General features: G+C 40.0%; 1 protein-coding gene across 4 annotated transcripts in view; it reads left to right on the plus strand.

The window, feature by feature from the left end:
• Positions 1-10,339: 10,339 nt before the first annotated feature.
• The window catches only part of LOC132828432 (bcl-2 homologous antagonist/killer-like), a 42,261-nt gene continuing 28,243 nt past the window's right edge, over positions 10,340-24,357 (plus strand). Inside the window, exons 1-2 of one of the 4 annotated variants that reach the window (XM_060845555.1) lie at positions 10,340-10,575; positions 19,829-19,953. In XM_060845555.1, coding sequence (XP_060701538.1) covers positions 19,860-19,953 — 94 coding nt within the window. In that variant the 5' untranslated portion in view covers positions 10,340-10,575; positions 19,829-19,859. The remainder of the gene's footprint in view (positions 10,576-19,828; positions 19,954-24,357) is intronic. The other 3 variants (XM_060845554.1, XM_060845556.1, XM_060845557.1) reach the window with 3 other exon arrangements.

Below are 24,357 nucleotides of genomic sequence, written 5' to 3' on the forward strand. Positions count from 1 at the left end.
GAACCAGGATCCTGTAGAAGTTTAATGTTATTTCTTTGCTATTGTGTTCTGTGCCCCTATGAATAGATCTTGTGATATTCTATGCTTTAAACATTTGCTCAACCTGTCTTGCCACCTTCAATGACTTATGCACATGTACATACAGGTTCTTTAGAATTGTGCCTTGATGGTATTGTTATCACCATGTGTTTTTCCACCCAAAATGAATCACTTCACACTTGTCTGCATTGAATATCATTTCCTACCAGTATATGTTTTCCAAACTTCTAGTCAATACGTTTTTGATGGGGCAGCTCTGTGGCTCAGTGGTTAGCACTGCTGCCTCACAGCACCGGGGACCTGGGTTCAATTCCTGCCTCGGTCGACTTTCCGTGTGGAGTTTGCACATTCTCCCTGTGTCTGCGTGGATTTCCTCCCACAATCCAAAGATGTGCAGGTCAGGTGAATTGGCTATGCTAAATTTCCCATAGTGTTAGAGGAGTGGGTCTGGTGGGTTACTCTTCGGAGGGTCGGTGTGGATTTGTTGGGCCGAAGGGCCTGTTTCCATACTGTAGGGAATCTAATCTAACCTCATACCATTCTCCTGTTCACAGTTCACAATCCTTCCAAGTTTTGTATTATCTGCAAACATTAAAATTGTGCCCATTTCACAAAGACACCTAGGTCACTGATATTTTTGAGGATAACCAAGGATCCCAACACTGTCTCCGGGGAACTCTGCTACAAACCTTGGTCCAGCCCAAAACAAAACCATTTACCGCTATTTTCTTTTTCCTGTTATTCAGCTAATTCTGTGTCCATGTGGCTACTGTACCTTTTACTATATGAACCATAAGTTTGCTTCCATGTCCATCTATGGCATTGTATTGAATGTGTTTGGGATGTCTACACACACATCAACTGCATTGCCCTTGAAAGCCTTCTGTTACCTAATCAAAAAAATGTCCAGCCAGTTTTACAAATGCATTACGGACAAAAGGGAAACTAGGGAGAGAATAGGGCCCCACAAAGATCAGCAAGGCGGTCTTTGTGTGGAGCCGCAGAAAATGGGGGAGATACTAAACAAGTATTTTGCATCATTATTTACTGTGGGAAAGAATATGGAAGATATAGTCTGTAGAGAAATAGATGGTGACACCTTACAAAATGTCTAGATTACAAAGGAGGAAGTGCTGGATGTCTTGAAGTGCATAACGGTGGATAAATCCCCAGGACCTCATCAGGTGTACCCTAGAACTATGTGGGAAGCTAGAGAAGTGATTGCTGGGCCTCTTGCTGAGATATTTGTATCACCAATACTCACAGGTGAGGTGCTGGAAGACTGGAGGTTAGCTAACGTGGTGCCACTGTTTAAAGGTGGTAAGGATAAGTCAGGGAACTATAGACCAGTGAGCCTGACATCGGTGGTATGCAAGTTGTTGGAGGGAATCCTGAGGGACAGGATGTACATGTAATTGGAAAGGCAAGGACTGATTAGGGATAGTCAGCATGGCTTCGTGCGTGGGACAAACTTGATTGAGTTTTTTGAAGAAGTAGCAAAGAAGATTGATGAGGGCAGAGCAGTAGATGTGATCTATATGAACTTCAGTAAGAGCTTCGACAAGGTTCCCCATGGGAGACTGGTTAGGAAGGTTAGATCTCTCGGAATACAGAGAGAACTAGCCATTTGGATACAGAACTGGCTGAAAGGTAGAAGACAGAGGGTGGTGGTGGAGAGTTGTTTTTCAGACTGGAGGCCTGTGACGAGTGGAGTGCCATAAGGATTGGTGCTGGGTCCTCCACTTTTTGTCATTTACATAAATTATTTGGATGCGAGCATAAGAGGTACAGTTAGTAAGTTTGCAGATGACACCAAAATTGGAGGCGAAGAAGATTACCTCAGATTACAACCAGATCTTGACCAGATGGGCCAATGGGCTGAGAAGCAGCAGATGAAGTTTAATTCAGATAAATGCGAGGGGCTGCATTTTGGGAAAGCAAATCTTAGCAGGTCTAATGCACTTAATGGTAAGGTCCTAGGGAGTATTGCTGAACAGAGACCTTGGAGTTCAGGTTCATAGCTCCTTGAAAGTGGAGTTGCAGGTGGATAGGATCGTGAAGAAGCTGTTTGGTATGCTTTCTTTTATTGGTCAGAGTATTGAGTACAGGAGTTGGGAGGTCATGTTGCAAGTGTACAGGACATTGGTTAGGCCACTGTTGGAATATTGCACATTATTCGGGTCTCCTTCCTATTGGAAAGATGTTCTGAAAGATTTACAAGTATGTTGTCAGGGTTAGAGGAATTGAGCTATAGGGAGAGGCTGAACAGGCTTGGGCTGTTTTCCCTGGAGCATCGGAGATTGAGGGGTGACCTTGTAGAGGTTTATAAAATCATGAGGGGCATGGATTGGATAAATAGACAAAGTCTTTTCCCTGGGGTCAGGGAGTCCAGAACTAGAGGGCATAGGTTTAGGACGAGAGGGGAAAGATATAAAAGAAACCTAAGGGGTAACTTTTTCACACAGAGGGTGGTCTGTGTATGGAATGAGCTGCTAGAGGATGTGGTAGAGGCTGGTACAATTGCAACATTTAAGAGGCATTTGGATGGGTATATGAATAGGAAGGGTTTGGAGGGATATGGGCCGGGTGCTGGCAGGTGGGACTAGATTGGGTTGGGATATCTGGTCGGCATGAACAGGTTGGATCAATGTTGTACATCTCTACGACTCTAGTTAAGTACAATTTTTCCTTAAAAAAAATCCATGTTTGCTTTTCATTAAATAAACAAAACTTATCCATGTAATTAATTATATCTTGAATTATTGTTTCTAGAACTTCATCCACCACTGAAGTTAAGTTGACTACCCTGTAATTGTTGTGCTTGCCTTGTGAATTTTATTCAAAAAGATCATTATGTTTACAATTCTCCAGAACTTTGACACCACTTCCAGGTTTAAAGAAGAGTCAAGAATTATGGCCAGTACTATTGCAATTTCCACTCTAATTTTCTTCAGCATCTTTGGATGGATCACATCTGGTTTTAATGCCTGATCAACTTTTGTGTAAAATAGTCTATCTAATACCACGTCCTGATCAATTTTAAATCCTTCTACTGTCTACTTGTCTCCTTTTTCTTCATGATCAGGGCAACATTTTCTTGGTTAGGACAAATATTGGTATTCATTTAATATTTTAGCTCTTCCCTCTGGCTCCATGTGTAATTATCTTTGTTAGTTCCTAACTGGCCCTACTCTTCCCTTTACTATCCTTTGTCTTCTTGTATATTGTTTGCTATAAATTCTGTGTGTGATGGTCCTGTTCCACACATACCTGATTATGGAACAGCACTCCAAAAGCTAATGCTTCCAAATAAATCTGTTGGACTTTAACCTGGTGTTGTGTGATTTTTAACTTTCTCCACCCCAGTCCAACACTGGCTCCTCCATATCATAGCTTTCTTCAGCATGACAGTGCCCTCCTTCATCAGTACTGATTCCCAAACCTTTTCTTCCTTTTGTCCGTGCTGAACACCTGTATCCTGGATTATCTAAGGCTCACTCCTGTTTTCTTTGTGACCATTCTCTTTCATAGCTACAATATCATGTATCCACCTGGCAATATATGCCTGTAACTCACTAATCAAAGTAATCCTGATTTTGACTTTATTACTTTCTCCCTTACTCTGATTCTACCAATTAAATTTGCAGTTCTTTATTCTAATGATATTTATGTATCCCACATTTTTGTGCATCTTGCGATTCCTCTCTGACATTATATCTTGGTTCTCACACCCTTGCTACATTAGTCCAACGCACTAGCAAAAACACACCTCAAGGACTCAGTCCCAGTTCTGTTCAAGTGCAAATCATCTGGTTTATACAGGTGATGTCTTTCTGAGCCACTCACCAAATGTCCTAAATTATAAAGTCCCCCGCTCTATCCAGTCATGCATGCACCAGCTTTAATCTCCTGTTTCTAAACTCTCATGTTTATGGAACTGGGAGTAATCCAGGGAATACTATTGAGATCCTGGTAACTATTTTCCTACCTAGATCTCTTAATAAGGGAAGAGTTAGATTAGACTCAAAACACTAATTTTGTTTATCTCACTACAGATGCTGTTCGACCTGCCAAGTTCTTCTAGCATATTCTGTTTTTATTATGTATACTTAACCGCTCAGTTTGAAGGGTTGTGAAATGAACAATGCAATGTCAGAATAAGGAAATGTAACTAGGATAAGTGAATTTGATGTCAAATCAGGTAGAGAAGAGTGATAAAAAAGAACATTTTGAAATTACTCGGTTGTAATAGTTAATTTTCAGACAGTAGTGGTTGATAGTAAATAAAATGTTGAGACAGTAGGTCTGCAAATGCTGGAGATCAGAATTGAGAGTGTGTTGCTGGAAAAGCACAGCAGGTCAGGCAGCATCTGAGGAACAGGAAAATCAACATTCTGGCTCTCTGTTCTTTTCCAGCAACACACACTCAACAAAAGTAAATAAAAGTACTGAGAAGAAATTCTGAAATGTCCACTGCATATTTGGGAGTGAAAACTTTAATACTGTTTTCAATCGAAAAAATGGCAATTTCAATGTCAAATCTGGTACTGAAAGAGAAATAAACAGAGCGAAAAAGTGGGGAAAAAATGTTGGCAAGTCTGACAGCATCTTTCGAGAGTGAAAGAGTTAATATTACAAGTTTGTTGGTTTTCAAAGCAAAATAAAGATTGGCCTAAGAGAGGGACAAAATGAATTTTTAAACAAACCTCCAATGATAAATCCATAAGTAATGGGACTTTGCTTGTTAAAGTTTTTCAGTTTCTGGTCAAGAGCAATTGCTCAGAAGTCATTAATAATGAACATGGTTTCACAAAGATATTTGTGATAAAAATTGCTGAAATGAACTCTGGTGAATTTAGCGGAATGAAAATGATGGGGAGGTTAATTTAAGAGTGAGATGTCTTTTTAAGGAAGCCATTGGCAGAACAGCTGAAATCAGGCAGTAGCTTGTGAGAATTCCTAATTAATGAGCTGTCACGTCCAGGCAATAAATTGCTGATCAATTCACATGTTAATAACAACACGGAATTCTGAGCCAAAGTTATGATGTTTTCACTGTATAATCATTTTTACTGAAATCTTAATTTCTGCTATAATTGTCTTTGTCAGTATTAGCATCCGTCTTTCCCTCTTTCTTTATCACTTCTAAAAATTCTAGGGCCTGGAATATTTAGCTCATGGTCTTACCTGGCTTTATCCTAATTTCTTTCATTTGTAACCTGCAAGCTGAATAGGTCTAACTCCGATTTTGTTTTATTTCTAATGTTGCATACATTTGACTCCAAAGCTCTTGGTTAGCCAGCTGTACATTATGGTTGGGATATATCTCAACAGGACAGAAACCAGTGTCTTTCTGGGGAAATTAACCAGAGCTGTTGGCGGGTTTAAGCAAATTCAATGAGTGGAAGTGCATAGGAATGAATCATTGGAAAAAAGGATCATCATAGACATAAAACACACAAAGGTCTGTGAGAGATTAATAACATTAGAATGGAAAAAGTACTTCTAAGTTAATAGACAGCAAACATGGAAATAATATAAGATTTATTAAGATGAGTTTTGAAGTGCATGTCTGTAAAACTGGTGAGCTGTTGGTACAAGTTACCACATGGGCTTATGACTTGGATCTTTGATGGTCAAACACCAAGTTTTACTTTGTACTGAGGTTCTACCTAACCCCAGGTACCAGGTAGTTGGACCATAACGTATCACCTGTCCATTGTGGAAAAGTTTGAACAAGAAAGCAATTTCTACCACAGATCTGTTGTTGCAGTGGTACAAAATGTCATCGAAGCCCTGAAGGAATACGGGAAGACAAATCCTTTCCAAAAATCCCCAAGAGCTGTTGGTAGCAAGGACACTAGCCATCAGACCTATATGAATGCCTACACTATCTGCTCTATCAAATATTGCCCTTTAAATACCTAGGGTCATAAAGAGACTGTCCCACACTCCTTTCTGGAATGTGCCTTTTTCAGAGCAGATTTGGGAAGAGATGCATGGATTCTTGTTGAGATTGATTCTGGGACTATTCCTGAGACAGACATTAAGACAAATATCAACTACACATGGAAGACCATCAGCTTGGTGAAAGATGGTATCTGATCTGCCCAGAACCTCTGGATCATCTCATGCAAAGAGTTGTCCTTGAATGAGTGTTGCAGATTGACACATTTCAAAGTCCAGGACTACATGCGATGGGACGCATTAAAGTTTGGGACACTTTGCACAGTGTGGAAAAGCAATTGTCTGAGCTCTTTCTGCTGTGATATCCTCAGGGTCTGTTAACTTAATAAACACTTTGTAGCTTGTCACGTTTAGTAAATGTTCCAATTTTGCATTTCGATGGAGGCAGCTAAGAGTGTAATGCTTTCGAGTAACCTGATATTTTTATTGTATTTTCTGGAATGTCTGTTGAACCACTTTGTAATGCACTTATAGATAACATCTGAATAAAGTATATTTTTGTAAAAAAAAAGCAAAACAGAGACTGTTAAAAGAAAAGGGAAAATGGAAACAGATAGTCCTGAATGCAATGCCAAACCAGTGTAACAAAAAAAGGGATGCTGCCAATATCACTAAAAAAGTTGGTAGACAAATTAAATTTGAGAAAGAAGGAAGTATCTAAAAGGGTGACTAGCAGAAAATTCACTGTCTGGGTTGATGTAACCTAACTGGCACAATGGGCCAAATGGCTAGCTTTTGTGTTGTAAGATTCTGAGTTGCCCCATGCTGCCCATATGTACTAAGGATGATTTTGTTATCACTTTTTGAATACAACACTCTGTTAATGAGGCTCTATATTTTAATATATGGGGTTTTTTCTTTAAAATTGTTTTTTCTGTCACTGCTTCCTGGAACCTTTTCTGGTCCCGGGTATTTGTCACAGCAAAATTGCAATGAGTCAGATAGCTGGGGCCTCATCCAAAACTTTGCGCTAAGCAGATCTGAGGTAGCTGAGGAAGCAGCTATGTAATGCAATTTGCCTACCTGCACTTTAAATTATGCCAGTCAGTATTTTACGTATTCTTAAGTAAATAAACAATGCAAGGTTTGTTGAGGTTTAGGGTGTAGTTTTGCTCACTGAGCTGTAGGTTTGATATCCAGACGTTTCATTCCCTGGCTGGGTAACATCATCAGTGGCGACCTCCCAGTGAAGCGCAGCTGTTGTCTCCTGCTTTCTATTTATATCTTTCTCCTGGATGGGTTCCTGGGGTTTGTGGTGATGTCATTCCTGTTTGTTTTTTTTGAGGGGTTGATAAATGGCATCTAGATTTGTGTTTGAAAAGAAAGCTCTAGAAAACCTCAAAAAAGACAAAAACATTGTTATATTACCTGCAGACAAAGGTTGGCTCACAGTCATACTGAACATAGAGAAAGCCAATGCACTACTCGCAGACACCAACACCTACCAACAGGTGGCGCTAGACCCAACCCCATAACTAGGAAACAAAATTACATATCGCCTAAGAAAATTACACAATTCCGGACAATTAAACGAGACGGAATTCCAGAAAATGAAACCCGACGGGCCCAACACCCCACGATTCTATGGACTACCAAAAATCCATAAACCAGGAGCCCCCCTCAGACCTATAGTCTCACTACCCAGAACACCAACTTACAGACTGGCCAAAGAACTACATGCAAGACTGAAATTCCTAGTAGAAGAGTCACAGCACTCCATCCACTCCACCCAGGAATTCCTAAAAATCATCAAAAACACCAAAATAGAAGAAGATGAAGCAATTCGACGTAACAACACTGTTCACCTCCGTCAACATCGACATGGCAAAGGAAACACTTACCACACGTTTAGTGGACCTAGCCTCATCACCCATTTCACTTTCAACAACATAGTCTACAAACAAACCAACGGCACACTCATGGAATCTCCGCTATCAGGATTCATAGCAGAAGCAGTAATGCAAAGACCAGAACAAACAGCTCTACCAACTATCAAACCAAAAATCTGGGCCCGCTACATAGATGACACCTTTGTCATCACAAAATGAAACAAGATAGAAGAGACATTTAACATCATCAACAACACACTCAGGCATAAAGTTCACCAAGGAGGAAGAAACCGACAACAAGCTCGCATTCCTGGACGTCACAATCGAAAGAAAGGACAACGGAGACCTACAAACCTACGTATATAGAAAAACGACAAGCACTGACCAAATACTTAACTACCCCAGCAACCATCCCAACACACACAAACAAAGCTATATCAGAACACTATTCCAACGAACCACCATACTCTGGAGCACAGATGAACTTCGGAAAACAGAGGAGAACCACTTATACAATGAATTCAAGAAGAACGGATACTCAAAAAATACAGTGCGCAGATTCCTCAAGAACAAACCACGACAAGCAGACCAAACGCAGCCAGAAAGCCTAACCACCTTACTATACAAAGAAGTTTCAAAAATGACAGCCAGACAACTAAGACCCCTCAGAATCCTAGTAGCACACAAACCCACCAACACTTTCAAACAAAAATTAACAAACTTAAAAGACCCAGTACAACCCATGGACAAAACCAACATCTACGAAATTCCATGCAAGGACTGTCACAAACACTACATAGGACAAACAGGAAAGTTGGCCACCAGGATACACGAACACCAGCTAGCCACAAAAAGACACGACCCTCTCTCTCTCGTGGCCCTACACACGGATGAAAAAAACCCACCATTTAGACTGGGACAACACATCTATCCTGGGACAGGCTAAGCAAAGATATGCCAGAGAATTTTTAGAGGCCTGGCACTCCAACCACAACGCCATAAACAAACACATAGATCTAGATGCCATCTATTAACCCCTTTAAAAAACGAACAGGAAATGACATCACCCCATACCCAGGAACCCTATCGGGGAAAGATATAAACAGATAGCAGGAGACCCAACAGCTGCGTTTCACCTGGAGGTAGCCACTGATGATGTTACCTAGCCAGGTAATGAAACGTCTGGATATCAAACCTACAGCTCAGCCAGCAAACCTCCATCCGAAATAAACAATTGAATCTCTGTGACAATGCCGCAGTCCCTCTCTAATAGACGCAGGCGTCAATCTGTGTTGAGATAGACAAATCAATAGCACAATTTTTGTCAACATAACTATACAGACATGAGGCTCCATTCTAAAAGAAAATGTCCACAGGGCAGGGTATCTTTGGAATGATGCCTTCTTGTCTGTTTTTCTATCGAAGTGCATACACATGATGTATGATATTCAATTTGCCGTGTTCTAGTCTAATCAGTTGGTCCGTTAATACTCCTTAAACCTTCGTCACAACTTGTGTTTCCATCCACTTTAGTGTCATAAGCCTTTTGAGGGAAATACTCGTAGATTTCTACGGTCCTTTGTGTGAAAGTGATTCCTAGTTTCACTCCTGATTGTGCACTTTTCCTTTGATTGGAAAATTCAAAACAAATAGTTTTTTTTATCTACTTTGAAACATTTCAAACACCTCGATCACTGTTAACCTTTGAACTCCATAGAGCACAATCTATTTCTATTTAACCTGACTTCACAATTTAACTATTCAATCTTGATTACAACTAAGATACTTAATCATTAAAATTTGAATTGTTTGTGTTTCTAGTCCAGAATAATTCTCAAGCCTAATTACGAGCAAAGGAAATGTTTACTATTTTTAAAAGCATTTTCTTTAAAGATTTTTGTGGCGCAGTAATGTCCCTAGCGCTGGGTCAGAAGGTTCGTATTAAACTCACATCTGCCCGATGTCTGAACACCCAAATTCTTAAAAAATACTTTATCTTACAATGTTCTGGATTTGGAGAGTCGATCAAATATTATAGCGGATAAATGCGGAAATACGTACAGGGACTTTAACGAGATGCTGAATGGCCAGTCCGTTTAATGCATCTTTTAATTGCCAAATAGTTTGGCCGTATGAACCAAGACACTAAGGAAACGACTGCAGTGCAATTGTTGGTATTGAATGTGACCAGTGTTATATATTCATGTAATATTTGTGTTCAAGGAACATTAAATACATGAACATTTTGGGATTTTAATAATTTTACATTGTTTTCCGATGACTGTTGGTTTGTTATTGTGATTTGTGTTGCATCATTGGCTTGAAGCAGGAAGAATCTTCCCTGATACCCAAAGCTCACCCAGCCCCTGGATTCGGTGTGTTCTGTCCGTAGCCAATGAGGGCTCCCCCTGTCCCCTAGTGACCAATCACAGGCAGTCAGCAGCTGCGTGCCTGGCCCCTGGCCAATCGGCGCATTTGATAGTGTGAGGTTGCGGCGAGGAGACTGAGCGTTGGAGGAGGGAGAAGGCCCGGTCGTAGTGGTCTGTCTCTGCATGCGGTTCCTCGGCGTTGCTGTCAATTCACCGCCCGCCACACGTCAGTAGGCAAAAGACTCGGCTCTGAGGCGGGCGAAACCGAGCGGCAGCGGAGTGCTCGGTCTTGGTTGACCGGCCGGTTGGCCGGCAAACGAGGAGGTAAACAGACCTGGACAGGTACAACCGGGTTTCAGGTGAATGTTCTAGTGAGTGAACCTTCGTTTCCTGTATCGCGTTGCGCAAACCGCTTTGGTTAAACTATGGATGACAAATTGTGAGGAGCAGTCTCTGAGTAGTCAGTGCCCGCACCATGCAAGCCGGTTTATCTTAAAAGAGTGGCATTGTTACTGAGGAAATCTGATAAAGCTTTATATCTGAAGGAATTGGATTGTGTTTGCACTGGCAGTGGTCACATTTTTACTTTGTCGTTGGACTTTTAAGCTGATTTGTATTAATTTTTAAGAGTTTTCTGTACGATTGTAATCCATAGGTAAATTGAATACAGTTTTTCAGGGCAGTCCAAATTTTATACGTCTTACTAAGTTTGATGACCTAGTTTTGTGTGCAGCCCTAACCAAAGAGGGGGTGGTAAATTCAATTCCTGGAAAGAAAGTAGTACAGTGGACTTACAATACAACTGAACAGCCTTTTTAAGGCATTTTGTAGTGCTGGGCTACAAGGTATATTGAGATCCGATCTGTAATTTGTCAAGATGCAATTTAAACTTCATGATACTGCCATCATTTCATCACACTAACATCTTCCACTTCGTAGAATCCCTACTCTGTGGAAACAGGCCCTTTTGGCCCAATAAGTCCACGCAGACCCCCAAAGAGGTCCACGCAGACCATGATAGCTCACTGGTTAGTAATGCTGCTTCACAGTGCCAGGGACCAGGATTCGATTCCAACCTTGGGAAACAGTCTGTGTGGAGTTTGCACAATCTCCCCATGTCTGTGTGGATTTTTTCCAGGTGCTTCGGTTTCCTCCCATAAACCAAAAGTGTGCAGGTTATGTGAATTGGCTGTGCTAAATTGCACATAGTGTTCAGGGATGTGCAAGTTAAGTGCATTAGTCAGGTGTAAATATAGAGGAGAGGGGGGACGGGAGGGATGGGTCTGGTTACTCTTTGGAGGGTCGGTGTGGACTTGTTGGGCCGAAGGGCTTGTTTTCACATTGTAGGAATTCTATGATACCCTAATACTCATTTCCCCTGACTAATGCATCGAACTTACACATCCCTGAACACAATGGGGAATTTAGCTTGGCCAATTCACCTAACCAGCACATCTTTGGAATGTAGCAGGGAAACACAGCATCTGGAGGAAATCCACTCAGACACAGGGAGAATGTGCAACCTCCACATACAGTCGCTGTCCTAAGGCTGGAATTGAACATGGGTCCCTGGTGCTGTGAGGCAGCAGTGCTAACCACTGAGCCCCTGTGCTGCCCTCTTCTGTAAATTTCAGCTCCCCTGAATCCATAGCTCTTGTCTGTTGCCACAATAACCAACATGGATTCCAGTTAAATGTTCAATTTTTGTCTTTAGTCTTATTCCCCTCTTCATCAGCAACATGCCTTTAAAATTTGCTTTTGTCTACAATACAAACTCTTCCTTACTTGTCATAAATTATGACTTTCAGTTGTCTCAACCACCCTCTCTAAGTCACTTTCTCTCTCTGATTTTTCTTATACATCCTAAAAGTCCTTTTTGAATTTTTTAAATTCTATCTAGACTTCTATGACTTTTCCAACCTCTCTTACCATAGGCTAGTCCCCATAAGTTGTTTATCTGGCCAAGGTAAGTAGTACAGTTTATGCCTTTAAAATTAATATGTTGGTGTGCATATAGACTCAAATTAAACCCTCGCTTTCCACTTCCATGCAGACACTGCATTGTCACAAACATACTGCTTCAGCAGGGTTAATGAGTGCTGATTGAAATGAATATTTGTCGTTTCTTTTTGTTACTATGGCTGTGGAAGCATTTACCGTGTGATGCACATTATCCATCCATGCAGTAGCTTCAGCTAATGCACTGGTTATGATGTCACCAGGAATATACCTCACCAATCAAAAGGTTACTATGTTAGTAGTAGTCTGTCGATATTAATGGTCTCAACTTGAGCTGTTCTGGTGTTCCACTTAGGTGAGTGGTCACTTGTTCCTTGCTTGGCCTAGCCTCAAGTGGCTAAAGATTGAATCTGCACAATCTGAAGGTTGAATTGTGGAACTTAACCACCTTAGTCATTGTTGCAGTTGGTAGTTCCTGCAGTCAGCCAGGATGTGGTTCATTACAAGATTACTTTTGGTTTGCCAGGTGTGGCATGTGCAATTATAGGATATTTGACAGATATGTGGATTTTCTTTGAGATCCTTTACCAATAGTTCAGCTTTGCTAGTTATCATCTAGTGTTTTTGGGGAAGATATCAGAAGTTTTAATGTTTGCTCATACTTTAAGCCAATTAAACTTTTGGTTTTAAAGTTTAAGACAATTATCTCGCTCTTCTCAGAGATGGATATCAACTTTTTTAATGGCACATCCTCAGTCAGGTTTAAGTCAACTTGGGGCAGTGAAGCAGTGCATAGTGATGACTGTGCTGCTCAAGGTGGTACCTGCCAATTTCTGAGTTTAACCCTCAGTCATAGAGCATGGAAACAGACCCTTTGCAACTCCTCCATGCCAACTTAATCTAGTCCCATTTGCCAGCACTTGGCCCACATCCCTCCAAACCTTTCGTATTCATATACCCATCCAGATGCCTTTTAAATGTTGCAGTTGTACCAGCCTGCTGCACTTCCTCTGACAGGTCATACCACACATGTACCACCCTCTGTGTGAAAAAGTTGCCCCTGAGGTCCCTTTTATATCTTTACCCCTCACCTAAATCTATGCCCTCTAGTTTTAGACTCCCCTACCCCAGGGAAAATACTTTTGTTTATCCTATCAATGTCCTTCATGAATTTATAAACCTCTGAGGTCACTCCTCAGCCTTCGATGTTCCAGGGCAAACAGCCCCAGCCTCTTCAGCCTCTCCCTATAGCTCAAATCCTCCAACCCTGGCAACATCCTTGTAAATCTTTTCTGAACCCTTTCAAGTTTACAATATCTTTCCGATAGGAAGGAGAACTGCACACAATAATCTAACAGTGGCCTGACCAATGTCCTGTACAGCTGCAACATGACTCCCCAACTCCTATACTCAGTAGTCTGACCAATAAAGGAAAGCATACCAAACGCCGCCTTCACTATCCTTTCTACCTGCGACTCTACTTTCAAGGAAATACGAACCTGCACTCCAAGGTCTCTTTGTTCAGCAACACCCCCCAGGACCTTACTATTAAGTATATAAGTCCTGCTAAGATTTGCTTTCCTAAAATGCAACACCTCTCATTTATCTCAATTAAACTCTATCTGCCACTCCTCAGCCCATTGGCCCAACTGATCAAGATCCCATTGTAATCCGAGGTAACCCTCTTCGCTGTCCACTATACCTCCAATTTTGGTGTCAACTGCAAACTTATGTTCATATCCAAATCCTTTGTAGAAATGATGAAAAGTAGTGGACCCAGCACCAACCTTGACTCCAGTGTTGCCGAAGTAATGCATACAGGGCGATATAAGATGAGAATTTTAGAAATGGATCATGGAATAGTGGTTGGCCACAAAAGTCGATTGTTCAGGTGGAAGTTTGAAACATCAATCTGGACAGAATTTGGTTGAAGGTTTCATATTCCTAAGCAGGCTTCCAGTGAATTTAGGTCTTCAGTGAATGTTTTCTCCATTATCCTGAAATTTCCTAGTTTGAAAGACGAGGACCAAGTCTGCACATGTGAAGAACTGTAACTTTGTGGGATGAAAGATGGCCACGGGAAGGATTAATAATGTCACCTGTACTTTTATAACTGCTTTGATCCAGGTCTTTGGTCCTTACTGTAGTACTGATTTTGGTCCCTGTCATAATGATTGAAGGGCACCTGATCCATATGTCCATATTTGAGACAGCGCAGTAATTGGTACTGCTACCTCAGCACCAGGGATCTGAGTTCAATTCCAGCCTTCAGTGACTTGTTGTATGCAGTTTGCATATTCTGTGTTTGCAGCTTCCGCTGAGTGCTGCAGTTTCCTTCCACTGTACAAGTTAGATAAATTGGCTATTCTAAATTGTCAGTAATGTCCAGGAATGTACAGGCAGGTGTAGAGGCATAGGATAGGGATCTGGGTTTGGGCCAGATTCAGAGTATCGATGCAGACTTATTAGAGTCATAGTCATACAGCATGGGAACAGATCCTTTGGTCCTCTCAGTCCATGACAACTGTGTTCCCAAAATAAACAAGTCCCATTTGCTGGCATTTGGCCCATATTCCTCCAAACCTTTGCTATTTATGTACTTATCAAAATGTCTTTTAAATGTTGTACCTGTACCTACAACCACCACTATATCTGGTAGTTCATTCCACACATGAATCAGCCTGTGCTTAAAAGAAAAAAGTTGCCTCCATGTCTTCTTTCATCTTAAAAATATGTCCCCTTATCATGAAATCCCCTACCCTAGGGAAAGGCTACTTGCCACCTTGCCTATGCCCCTCATAATTTATAAACCACTATCAGGTCCCCCTTCAACCTCCTATGCACTGGTGGAAAAAGATCCAGCCTATTTTTATATCTCCAACCCTCCGTACCCGTCAACAACCTGGTGAATATTTTCTGAACCCTCTTCCGTTTAATAAAATCCTCCTGATAGGAGAGTGATCAAAACTCTACACAGTACTCCAAAAGAAACCTCGCCAACATCCTGTACAACGTCAGCATGACATCTCAACTCCGAGAATTAAGGTCTAAACAATGAGTGCAAGCGTGCTATACACCTTTTTAACCACCCAGTCCACCTTTGATGCAAATTCCAAAGAATTATGTACCTGAGCCCCTCGGTCTTTCTGTTCTACAATGATATGTTGGCCCTGCCATTAATTGTGTAAGTCCTGCCTTTATTTATTTTACCAATATGCAATACATGTACTTTACATTTATCCAAATTAAACTTCATTTGCCACTCCTGTCTACTGACTCCATTGATCAAGATCCCTCAGTGGACAGTAAAGAAGGTTATTACAATACCACTAATTTTGCTGTCATCTGGAAACTTACTAACTATGTCTCATATATTCGCAACCAAATCACTTTTATAAACTACAAACAAAAGCAGACCGATCCCCATGGAACACTGCTGGTCACGGACCTCCGGTTTGAAAAACAACCTTCCTCCTCCACCCTGGTGGGCCAAGTAGCCTCTTTCTGCACAATCTAGATTCTGTGACTCTATATCAATCCTTATGTATGCAAGTAACAACTTCTCAAGATTCAAGGTTAACAGTTGATTTCATTTTCATTGCAGTTGTTGATGAAAGCTTGCATACTGTAGTTAAAGATTTATGGAAAAGGAGTGCAAGGAAGTAATAATTGATCCTCCAAATAACTTGTAACAAAAGTATTATTTTGAGGCAGTAAAGCAAGATATAGGGGCTAAGACAGAGATAAATTGCTGCATTTGTGAATGTAAAATGGGAATAGGAGCTGGATGCTGGCAGTTTATGCTTTATATTACTGTAATAGTTACTTTAAGCATTGTAAGGCTGCAGCGTCGTCTTAGTTGAATAAGATGACTTGTATGCCAATCTTGATGATCAGTGCTTGATTGTCTTCAAATTTCTTAATCTCTACAGCTTTTAATATACTATCATGTTTTTACTAGCTTACAAATGCCACTATATATTTTAATAAGAGTTGTCCTCAAGATGCTTGAATTTGTAAAATATAGAAGTTAAGAATTAATAAAAATTCTTTTAAGTACATGCTTATCTTCATTTTGAGTTTATACTGCATTTTTTAAATCAATGTACAGTTTCTTTCCAGTGGTTACAGGAGTATATAGTTTATATGGCTGACTGTTCTAAACACTTGGAGTTGGAAGAACTGAATATTCAGTTTTGCGTGTCTAACTGTTTAAAGAAGCAATGGAGCTCGTTGCATTTAAAAATCTTTAAAAATACACTGACCTTGTGGTAGGTAAATTAAGATGTTGAGTTAATAGATGGCAGTTGAGTTCTGGATGTTGAATCATTGAATATGTTTAAGTCTGGGACAGACAAATTTTTGTGGGATATGAATGATTTGACAATTGGAGTTGAAGCCCAGGAACATCCATGATTCTTTGTGAACTAAGAGCTCATGTGTAGGGAGGTAACATTGGCCTTGGTAGAAAATTGGCTCGCTAGCAGGAAGCAGAGAGTAGGTATAAATGATGTTTTTCCCCAGGCTGTCATAGTCTCATGTGTGCTACGGGTTGGTACTAGGCATCAACGCTTTACAGTTCATAGAAAGAGTTTGGATGAAGAAATCAAAGGTATGATAATTTGATGGCAAAACATGGGCAGCAAAGTGATTTGTGAAGATGGTATAAGCAGCATACCAAGGAATAAAGGTTGTTTTTGGGCAAAAATCTGGAAAATGGAGTACAGTATGGGAAAGTGCAAAATTGTTCGTTTTAACAGTAATAAATAAGCATATCTTAATAAGACCATAAGACCAAAAGACATAGGAGTGGAAGTAAGGCCATTCGGCCAATTGAGTCCAATCCGCCATTCAATCATGGCTGATGAGAATTTCAACTCCACTTACCCGCATTCTCCCCGTAGCCCTTAATTCCTTGTGACATTAAGAACTTATCAATCTCTGCCTTGAAGACGTTTAGCGTCCCAGCCTCCACTGCATTCTGCGGCAATGAATTCCACAGCCCACCACACTCTGGCTGAAGAAATGTCTCCGCACTTCTGTTCTGAATTTACCCCCTCTAATTCTAAGGCTGTGTCCACGGGTCCTAGTCTCTTCGACTAACGGAAACAATTTCCTAGCGTCCACCCTTTCCAAGCCATGTATTATCTTGTAAGTTTCTATTAGATCTCCCCTTAATCTTCTAAACTCCAATGAATACAACCCCAGGATCCTCAGCCGTTCCTCATATGTTAGACCTTACCATTCCAGGGATCATCCGTGTGAATCTCCGCTGGACATGTTCCAGTGCCAGTATGTCCTTCCTGAGGTGTGGGGACCAAAACTGGACACAGTACTCCAAATGGGGCCTAACCAGAGCTTTATAAAGTCTCAGTATGACAACAGTGCTTTTATTTTCCAACCCTCTTGAGATAAATGACAACATTGCATTCGCCTTTTTAACGGTGAGACGTTGCAGATATGAGATGCCGAGTGGTCTAGGCATTCTCATGTATCAATCTCTGGCTTATTTAAAGAAAATGTGTGAAAAATCTGCTCACGTGCAGATGTAGAAATGGGAGGCTCATACAGTTCTTGACCTGACTCTACCAGTTATGCAGATTAGATGTGGCCCTGTATCTTTACTCTCCTTTCCCACCTGATTACCTTGGAGTATAAAATGGGCTTTGAATTTGAGGTGAAAAACTGTGGGAGTAATTATCCTCTCTTGCTTTTTACATTTTGGCTTGGGCAGGGAACCATTCACCACTCTGCTAACTTTCTTCGAGGACAAACTTTCTGTAGTTCTGGAATCACATATGTGGATGTGTGTAAATAGAGGAGGTGAATAGCATTCTGGGCAGCAGCATCATCCATGTTTGGTCCAACTTTTGATATGACTGAAGTTGGAAATTGTCATGTAGAAGAATAGCCAACCCATGTTCTACCTTTATCATTACTGGAACAGCACTATCTATTTTATCTATTAGTTCTAATGTGAATATGCATTCTCTCCACCACCTCCATTGTTACCAATATCTGTTACTTGTCTCCAAAAGGTGGTTGTGAAATACTTTAAACCAATAGGTGCAGTCAGTGGCATTCTAGGCACCCAGGCTATTGCTATGGCTCAAATCCCACCATGTTAGCTGGTGAAATTTGAATCAGTGAAAATCTGATATTGCAGGTTAACCTAATGTAAGGAGGACTGCAGATGCTGGCAATCAGAGCTGAAAAGTGTGTTGCTGGAAAAGCGCAGCAGGTCAGGCAGCATCCAAGGAGCAGGAGAATCGACGTTTCGGGCATAAGCCCTTCTTCAGAAGGGCTTATGCCCGAAACGTCGATTCTCCTGCTCCTTGGATACTGCCTGACCTGCTGCGCTTTTCCAGCAACACATTTTTCAGCTTAGTCTAATGTCAGTCTTGTAACCATGGTTGATTATTGTAAAAACCCATTTGCTTCGCTATCCTTTAGGAAAGGAAGTCTGTCATCCTTACCTGCTTTGGACTGCATGTGACTCCAGACACTTGACAATGTGATTGCCTTTTACTACCTCCGTGAAAAGGCTTTTGCAACCCAGTCAGTTTAAATGGCTGATAGGATTGGTTAGTAAATGCTGGCCCAGCTAGTGACACAACATTCTATGAAAGATTTTTTTTAAAAAGTTCACACGCAGTGGTTATTAGGGAAGGGTTTTGAGGTCTTGAACTAATGACAGTCAAAGTGATGTGTAACTTGGGGTAATTTGCTGATCAAGGTGAATGACGTTACAGTTTTTATATACTGCAGCGCACTTCCAAGATGCTGCTGCCAACTAAACTATAAAAGAATTTTGCTGTGCATTTGCATCTAAATTTGGCTGGCATTCTGATTCACTATATATTCAACATTGAAGTGACTTCTTTGAGTCATTATACTGCGATGTTCAGTTTTGTGACAGGTTGGACAACTAGAACAACCCATCTTCACCATAACCTTTTCTCCTATTCTTAACACAATTTTCTAAGGTTGAGTGATACATTTCAGTCAGGACACATTTTTCAAGATCTGTCAAGAGCCCAGTGATACAGAATAATTGTTGATGGGAGTCACTTCATTGATTCAAATTAACGTGTTCTGACATGTTAGGACACACCTCTAGTTCAAATGGAACTTGATCCAGACTCTCTGACTCAGCAGTAAGGGACACTACCACTGAGCCTCAAGAGTCATTATATCGTTGTATAGGATTCCAATGGATGAAAAAAACGTTTACTGTTAAGATTAAAGAGATGAGATAATCTGCTGTTAACTATGTTTACCATATTAAAAAGAAGAATTAATTTAGTGCCTTTGGTAGCAGCTAATGTTTGAAAGGTCAGGGATATCATGCCTGCAAAGATGCTGAAACATTAGACAACAGTTAATATAGCTTGTGGGATATTTTTGAGTTGTAAATAGCTAGGCTTTTTTTTTTAAAAAGGGTCAATCTTTCTAAAATACTCTTGATTTGAAATAACCTATCATCCCTGATACTGTCTGTGTGTGTGTGTGTAAATTTTATATCTGTAATATCCCATGTGAAGATTATTTTGATTTTGTATTTTTACTCATCAGGCCTCTTCCTTAGAGTATGGGGTGAGGCTTTTGGTGGGAGATTAACTCTCGCTTATGTTGAATGTTGATTTATAATCTTTGTGCTTGTAGACTGACTGATTGCAGTCATCTGGGTTGTATCATGGCTTCAGGTGGCGGTGATGAAAACCCTTTCAAAACAAATCCAGCTAACCTGCATAAGAACCGTTGTAGGCGCCCATCAAGACCAGTAACAGGTGAGTGCTAGTCTTTTGGTAATTAAAACAATTGTGAATCCTAAAAAATACTTCTGTTAAAGGAAAAAGTCAGAATACCTTAATTGAAGTAAAGGAGATATGAAAAATGACATGCTTCACAAAAGTCCATGTGGTAAGCAGTTAGAACCAAATGTTCTATATTATACTACATCTGTTCTGGTCTTGTGATTTTAAATATGCATGAAAAATAATGTTATATGATATATTCTGTGTTCTGTGGGGTTTGAGATCTAGCTGTTGAAATGGCAGGTTTGTGCACTGTTCATACCACAGACCATTTCTGATTTGCAGAAAGTATCTGAGCATTTAGTTCCCATGTGTTGACAACAGTTTGTCTGCCTTTCTTCAGCTGATAATATGCTGTTTGTTGGTTAGACTGATGCATGAAAGATGGTAACTGCAAAGTAACAGTGGCCAGACAATAAAACAGACTGTTGCATTTATAAAGGGGAGAGAAGAAACTTGCTTTCTCCTGCATACCTTGTTTTCCCCCTCCCTTCTGCTCATCTAAGGTTCATCCCTATTTAGCAAACAATAGTTATGAATATTTTGGATTTCCTAATTGCTTGGCCTTCCTACGTATATATACTCTAATCTAGAGTTTTGAACTGAGATGATGTTCTAAGATTCCTAGTATGGATGCACATTCTAGACAAACTGTATTAAGTGTACTTACTGAAAAAAAGTTAGGTTCATTAAAACTCATACCTTTTCTCATAGCATAGCATTAAAACTCATAACACAACCATCTGATGAAGGAGCAGTGCTCAAAAAGCTAGTGCTTCCAAATAAGCCTCTTGGGCTATAACCTGGTATTGTGTGAATTTTAACTTTGTATACCCCGGTCCAACACCAGCATCTCCAAATCATAACCTCAAAGGAAGTCAAAAGAAAACTTATACACAGATAGCTGTGGTTTGTGTCACCATCTTGTCTTAAATGGACAAGGGGATGTGTAAACCGTTCAATTATCCCTTCAATGCAGCTTTTAACTCTAGTTAATTTAGTTAACACTGGCCTGCTGAACCTTTGAATGTCCTTTTGACATCCGTAAACATCTCAAGGCTGATTTGATATTTCATTGACTATGTACTGTGGCAAACACCTTACAACATGCTTCTGCACAAGGAGATCCTTTTTGAAGACTTTATAAAAATGTCTCCAAGGGACATGTGATACGATGCAGGGTAAACCTTCCTGCAGAATTTTAAATCAGCAACACAGAAAAGATTTATCCCATGCAGTAATCTGTAAAAATTTGAGTGGCCAAGAACTATTTGAAGCATAACAGAGAATAATTAACTAACCACTATTTACAATTTCTTGCTCTAACCTATCTTTTACCTTCCCTTGTATAATACTAGTCCAATAAAATTCCCAATTAAGATTTATGAAAGAACACTTCTTATCTCAAAATCAGGTAGCTTTTGTTCTGTTATTCGGATCTTCTTGTGTTGTTTTTTCTTCTTCTTAGGAATTTATGCGTCACAGGTGACTGATCGAAAGGTTACTTTTAGGACAGCTATTTTCAGGCACTCTGCTTACATGCTGGGCTTGTCAGTTCTCCTGTCAACTGTTCAATTTTTCCCAGTCTTACACCATCAAAGCACAGGATTTGCTTTTATGATTGTCAATATACTAAATTCAAACTGGATTGGAGTTTGATATTTTTGGGGGTATAATTTAAACTGACTGAATTCGAATTTGTTTCCAGACAATGAGCTAATCGAGTTGTTTGAGCAAGTGTTACATTGTTGCCTCAGTGGGAACACTTGGTGCTGTGTCCGTAGTTCTGCTGCCTTTAACTCTCTTATAGTATACCCACATCTTCATAACACATGTTAAAAGTGTCCCCTAATTTGTGTTTTGTCACATTTCTGTAATATTTGTAGAACACCAATAACGTGTCTGCTATAAGTTCTGTTGCCTTTAAGCGTGCAAGATATTTAGGATATCCATGGTGATATATGCCAATAGTTTTCCTTTGTTCATTCAATATGATCTATTCCTGCCTTTTTCTGGTTTGGCAAAATAGCAAGTTTGCATGTGTTTAGTAACTGTTTGTCCTTTATCAAATGGTGTAGTTTAAGGAAAAAGCCACTTTCTTCACACTTGTTTCTACTTAGGTTCATTTGGGACATGACTCAAAAAAAAAGTACCAGTACCAAGACATTAAAGTCCCTGTGTAGTGACAAGCCTGCAGGGTCATGTACATATATACTATACAGGATTAATTTCGCAACCTTTGCAATGTATGTTGCTCACCTTTTCTTGTTCTGGTTTGTGTCTCGTATTCATGAGTGGGCTTCAGCATTGAACACTCGTGAGCTTTCAACTTCAGTTTTTAAAACCAATGAGTCTAAGCCTATTTTTCACCTAATATCAGAATGAGCAGGATAAACCAGGAAATTAAATGTTTTTATATCGGTGCATTTGTAGTTGGAAAGGTATGGGCTAATCTGAGATATTCTGCATTTTGAGTTATAAAAGGTAGATTATGCCTGATTTATTAACTTGAATATTCTTTTCAAAATGTTAGTGTGCAAAATAGAAAAGTTTTGTGGATGTTTGTGAATTTTCAGAAAGTGTTTGCTAAGTTGCAGCATATTGAAAGCTAAGACATTGATATTAGAGACAATGTAATTCTATAAGTAGCTGGAAAGCAGAAAACCAAAATGATGTTTTGGATTGGCTTTATACGGCTGGTGCCTTCTGAGATCTGTTTTGGGCTTTCTAGATTTACATGTTGGCACTCTGAGGAAGTTTGGCAACAATTTGAAATTTAACTAAAATGGGAAACTGCTGAAAAATCCAGAAATATTGTTCTCAAAATGAACATTGAGAAAGAAATATGAAATAGTAAATTTGGAAAAGAGAATAGTGAAAAGAATTTGGTGGGGAATGATAAGAGCCTTAAGATATTTTGGTATGTACTTGCAAATACCTGGAAAGTTGAAAATACAGATCAGTGGGTTTTTTTTGTGACTTTATGCAATGGACAGTGATCCACTTGTACAAATTCATCATTAGTATTTTCTAAGATACTGGAAACCTCCTGTGCTGAAAACTCACTTACTTTGAGTGTCTAGCAGTTTACATAAAATAATTGAATGACATTCAAGCACTGGTGAGCAGAGGGCGAAACAATTTCTTTTCTGATTTGAGGGTTGCTTGAGATTTTCTAATGGATTGCTTTATGGTTTACAGAGACTATAGTTCAGTCTCAATGACTCTTTCAGACATTTGTCCTTCGTGGAAGGAAATCTGCCATCCTTCCTCAGTCTGGCTGACGTATGGCTTCAGGCCCACAGCAATGTGCTTCATGAATCTTAACTGCACTCTGAAATGGTTTAGCAAGCTTGTCTGTTCAAGCACAATTAGGATGGGTAGCATATGCTGACCTTGGCAGCAATACTCAGATCCCATGAAAATAAATAAAAAGCTAATTTAATTAGGTGATGCAGTCAGATAATGGCAATGTCTTCTGTATTAGTATTCACTGGGGAAAGTTAGACACTCTCAGGAACAGGGTTAGAAGGTTTCATCAAAAAAAGTCAGTACTATACAACTCATCTTTAAATGTAAATCCACAGCACTAATTTCTTCTTCATGTAGATTTTATTTCTAGAAAAATCTACATAAAATGCATGGAAATTAGCCCATGCTTTTCCAAAATGTTTACTAATTAGAAATTTAACGTTAGGTTATTAAGGGTAGGTCCTGCATGACTATTTGAATTAAATTATTTTCAGGAAATTAGTGTGTAGGGAATTTTTAGAACCAGAGAAGTATGTAATTTATTCAATCACAGAATTAGGGTGTCGCTGGCTAGCTAGCATTTATTGCCCATCCCTAATTGCCCCGAGGGCAGTTCAGAGCCAACCACATTGTTGTCTGTCTGGAGTCACATGTAGGCCAGACCAGGTAAGGATGGCAGTTTCCTTCTCTGGTGGGTTTTTTCCCCCAACAATTGGCAATGGGCTCATGGTCATCATCAGATTGTTAGTATTGAAATCAAATTCCACCATCTGCTATGGTGGGATTTGAAGCTGGATCCCTAGAACATAATCCAGAGACCCAGATAAAGAGTCCAGCGATACTGCCACTAGGCCATTGCGTCCCTCTTAAATTGGTGAAAGACAACTGGCATAAGTTGTGACAAAACCTTTTTCAAAATAACTAACATACAAATCTTCTTAAAACTCGGTAACTAACATACAGTCTCCTGAACTACCTTAAACACCATTACAGATTGGAGAGGGCATAACTAATAGGTTTCCACGCATATTAAGAAATCCGGAACACCTTAACCAGACAGTTGTTACCTCGTCATCTGGACTCAACGTTACCTTGCTCTCTCTTTATGGATGCTGTCTTACTGGC

This window comes from Hemiscyllium ocellatum, chromosome 26 (genome assembly GCF_020745735.1).
Source record: "Hemiscyllium ocellatum isolate sHemOce1 chromosome 26, sHemOce1.pat.X.cur, whole genome shotgun sequence".
NCBI lineage: Eukaryota > Metazoa > Chordata > Chondrichthyes > Orectolobiformes > Hemiscylliidae > Hemiscyllium > Hemiscyllium ocellatum.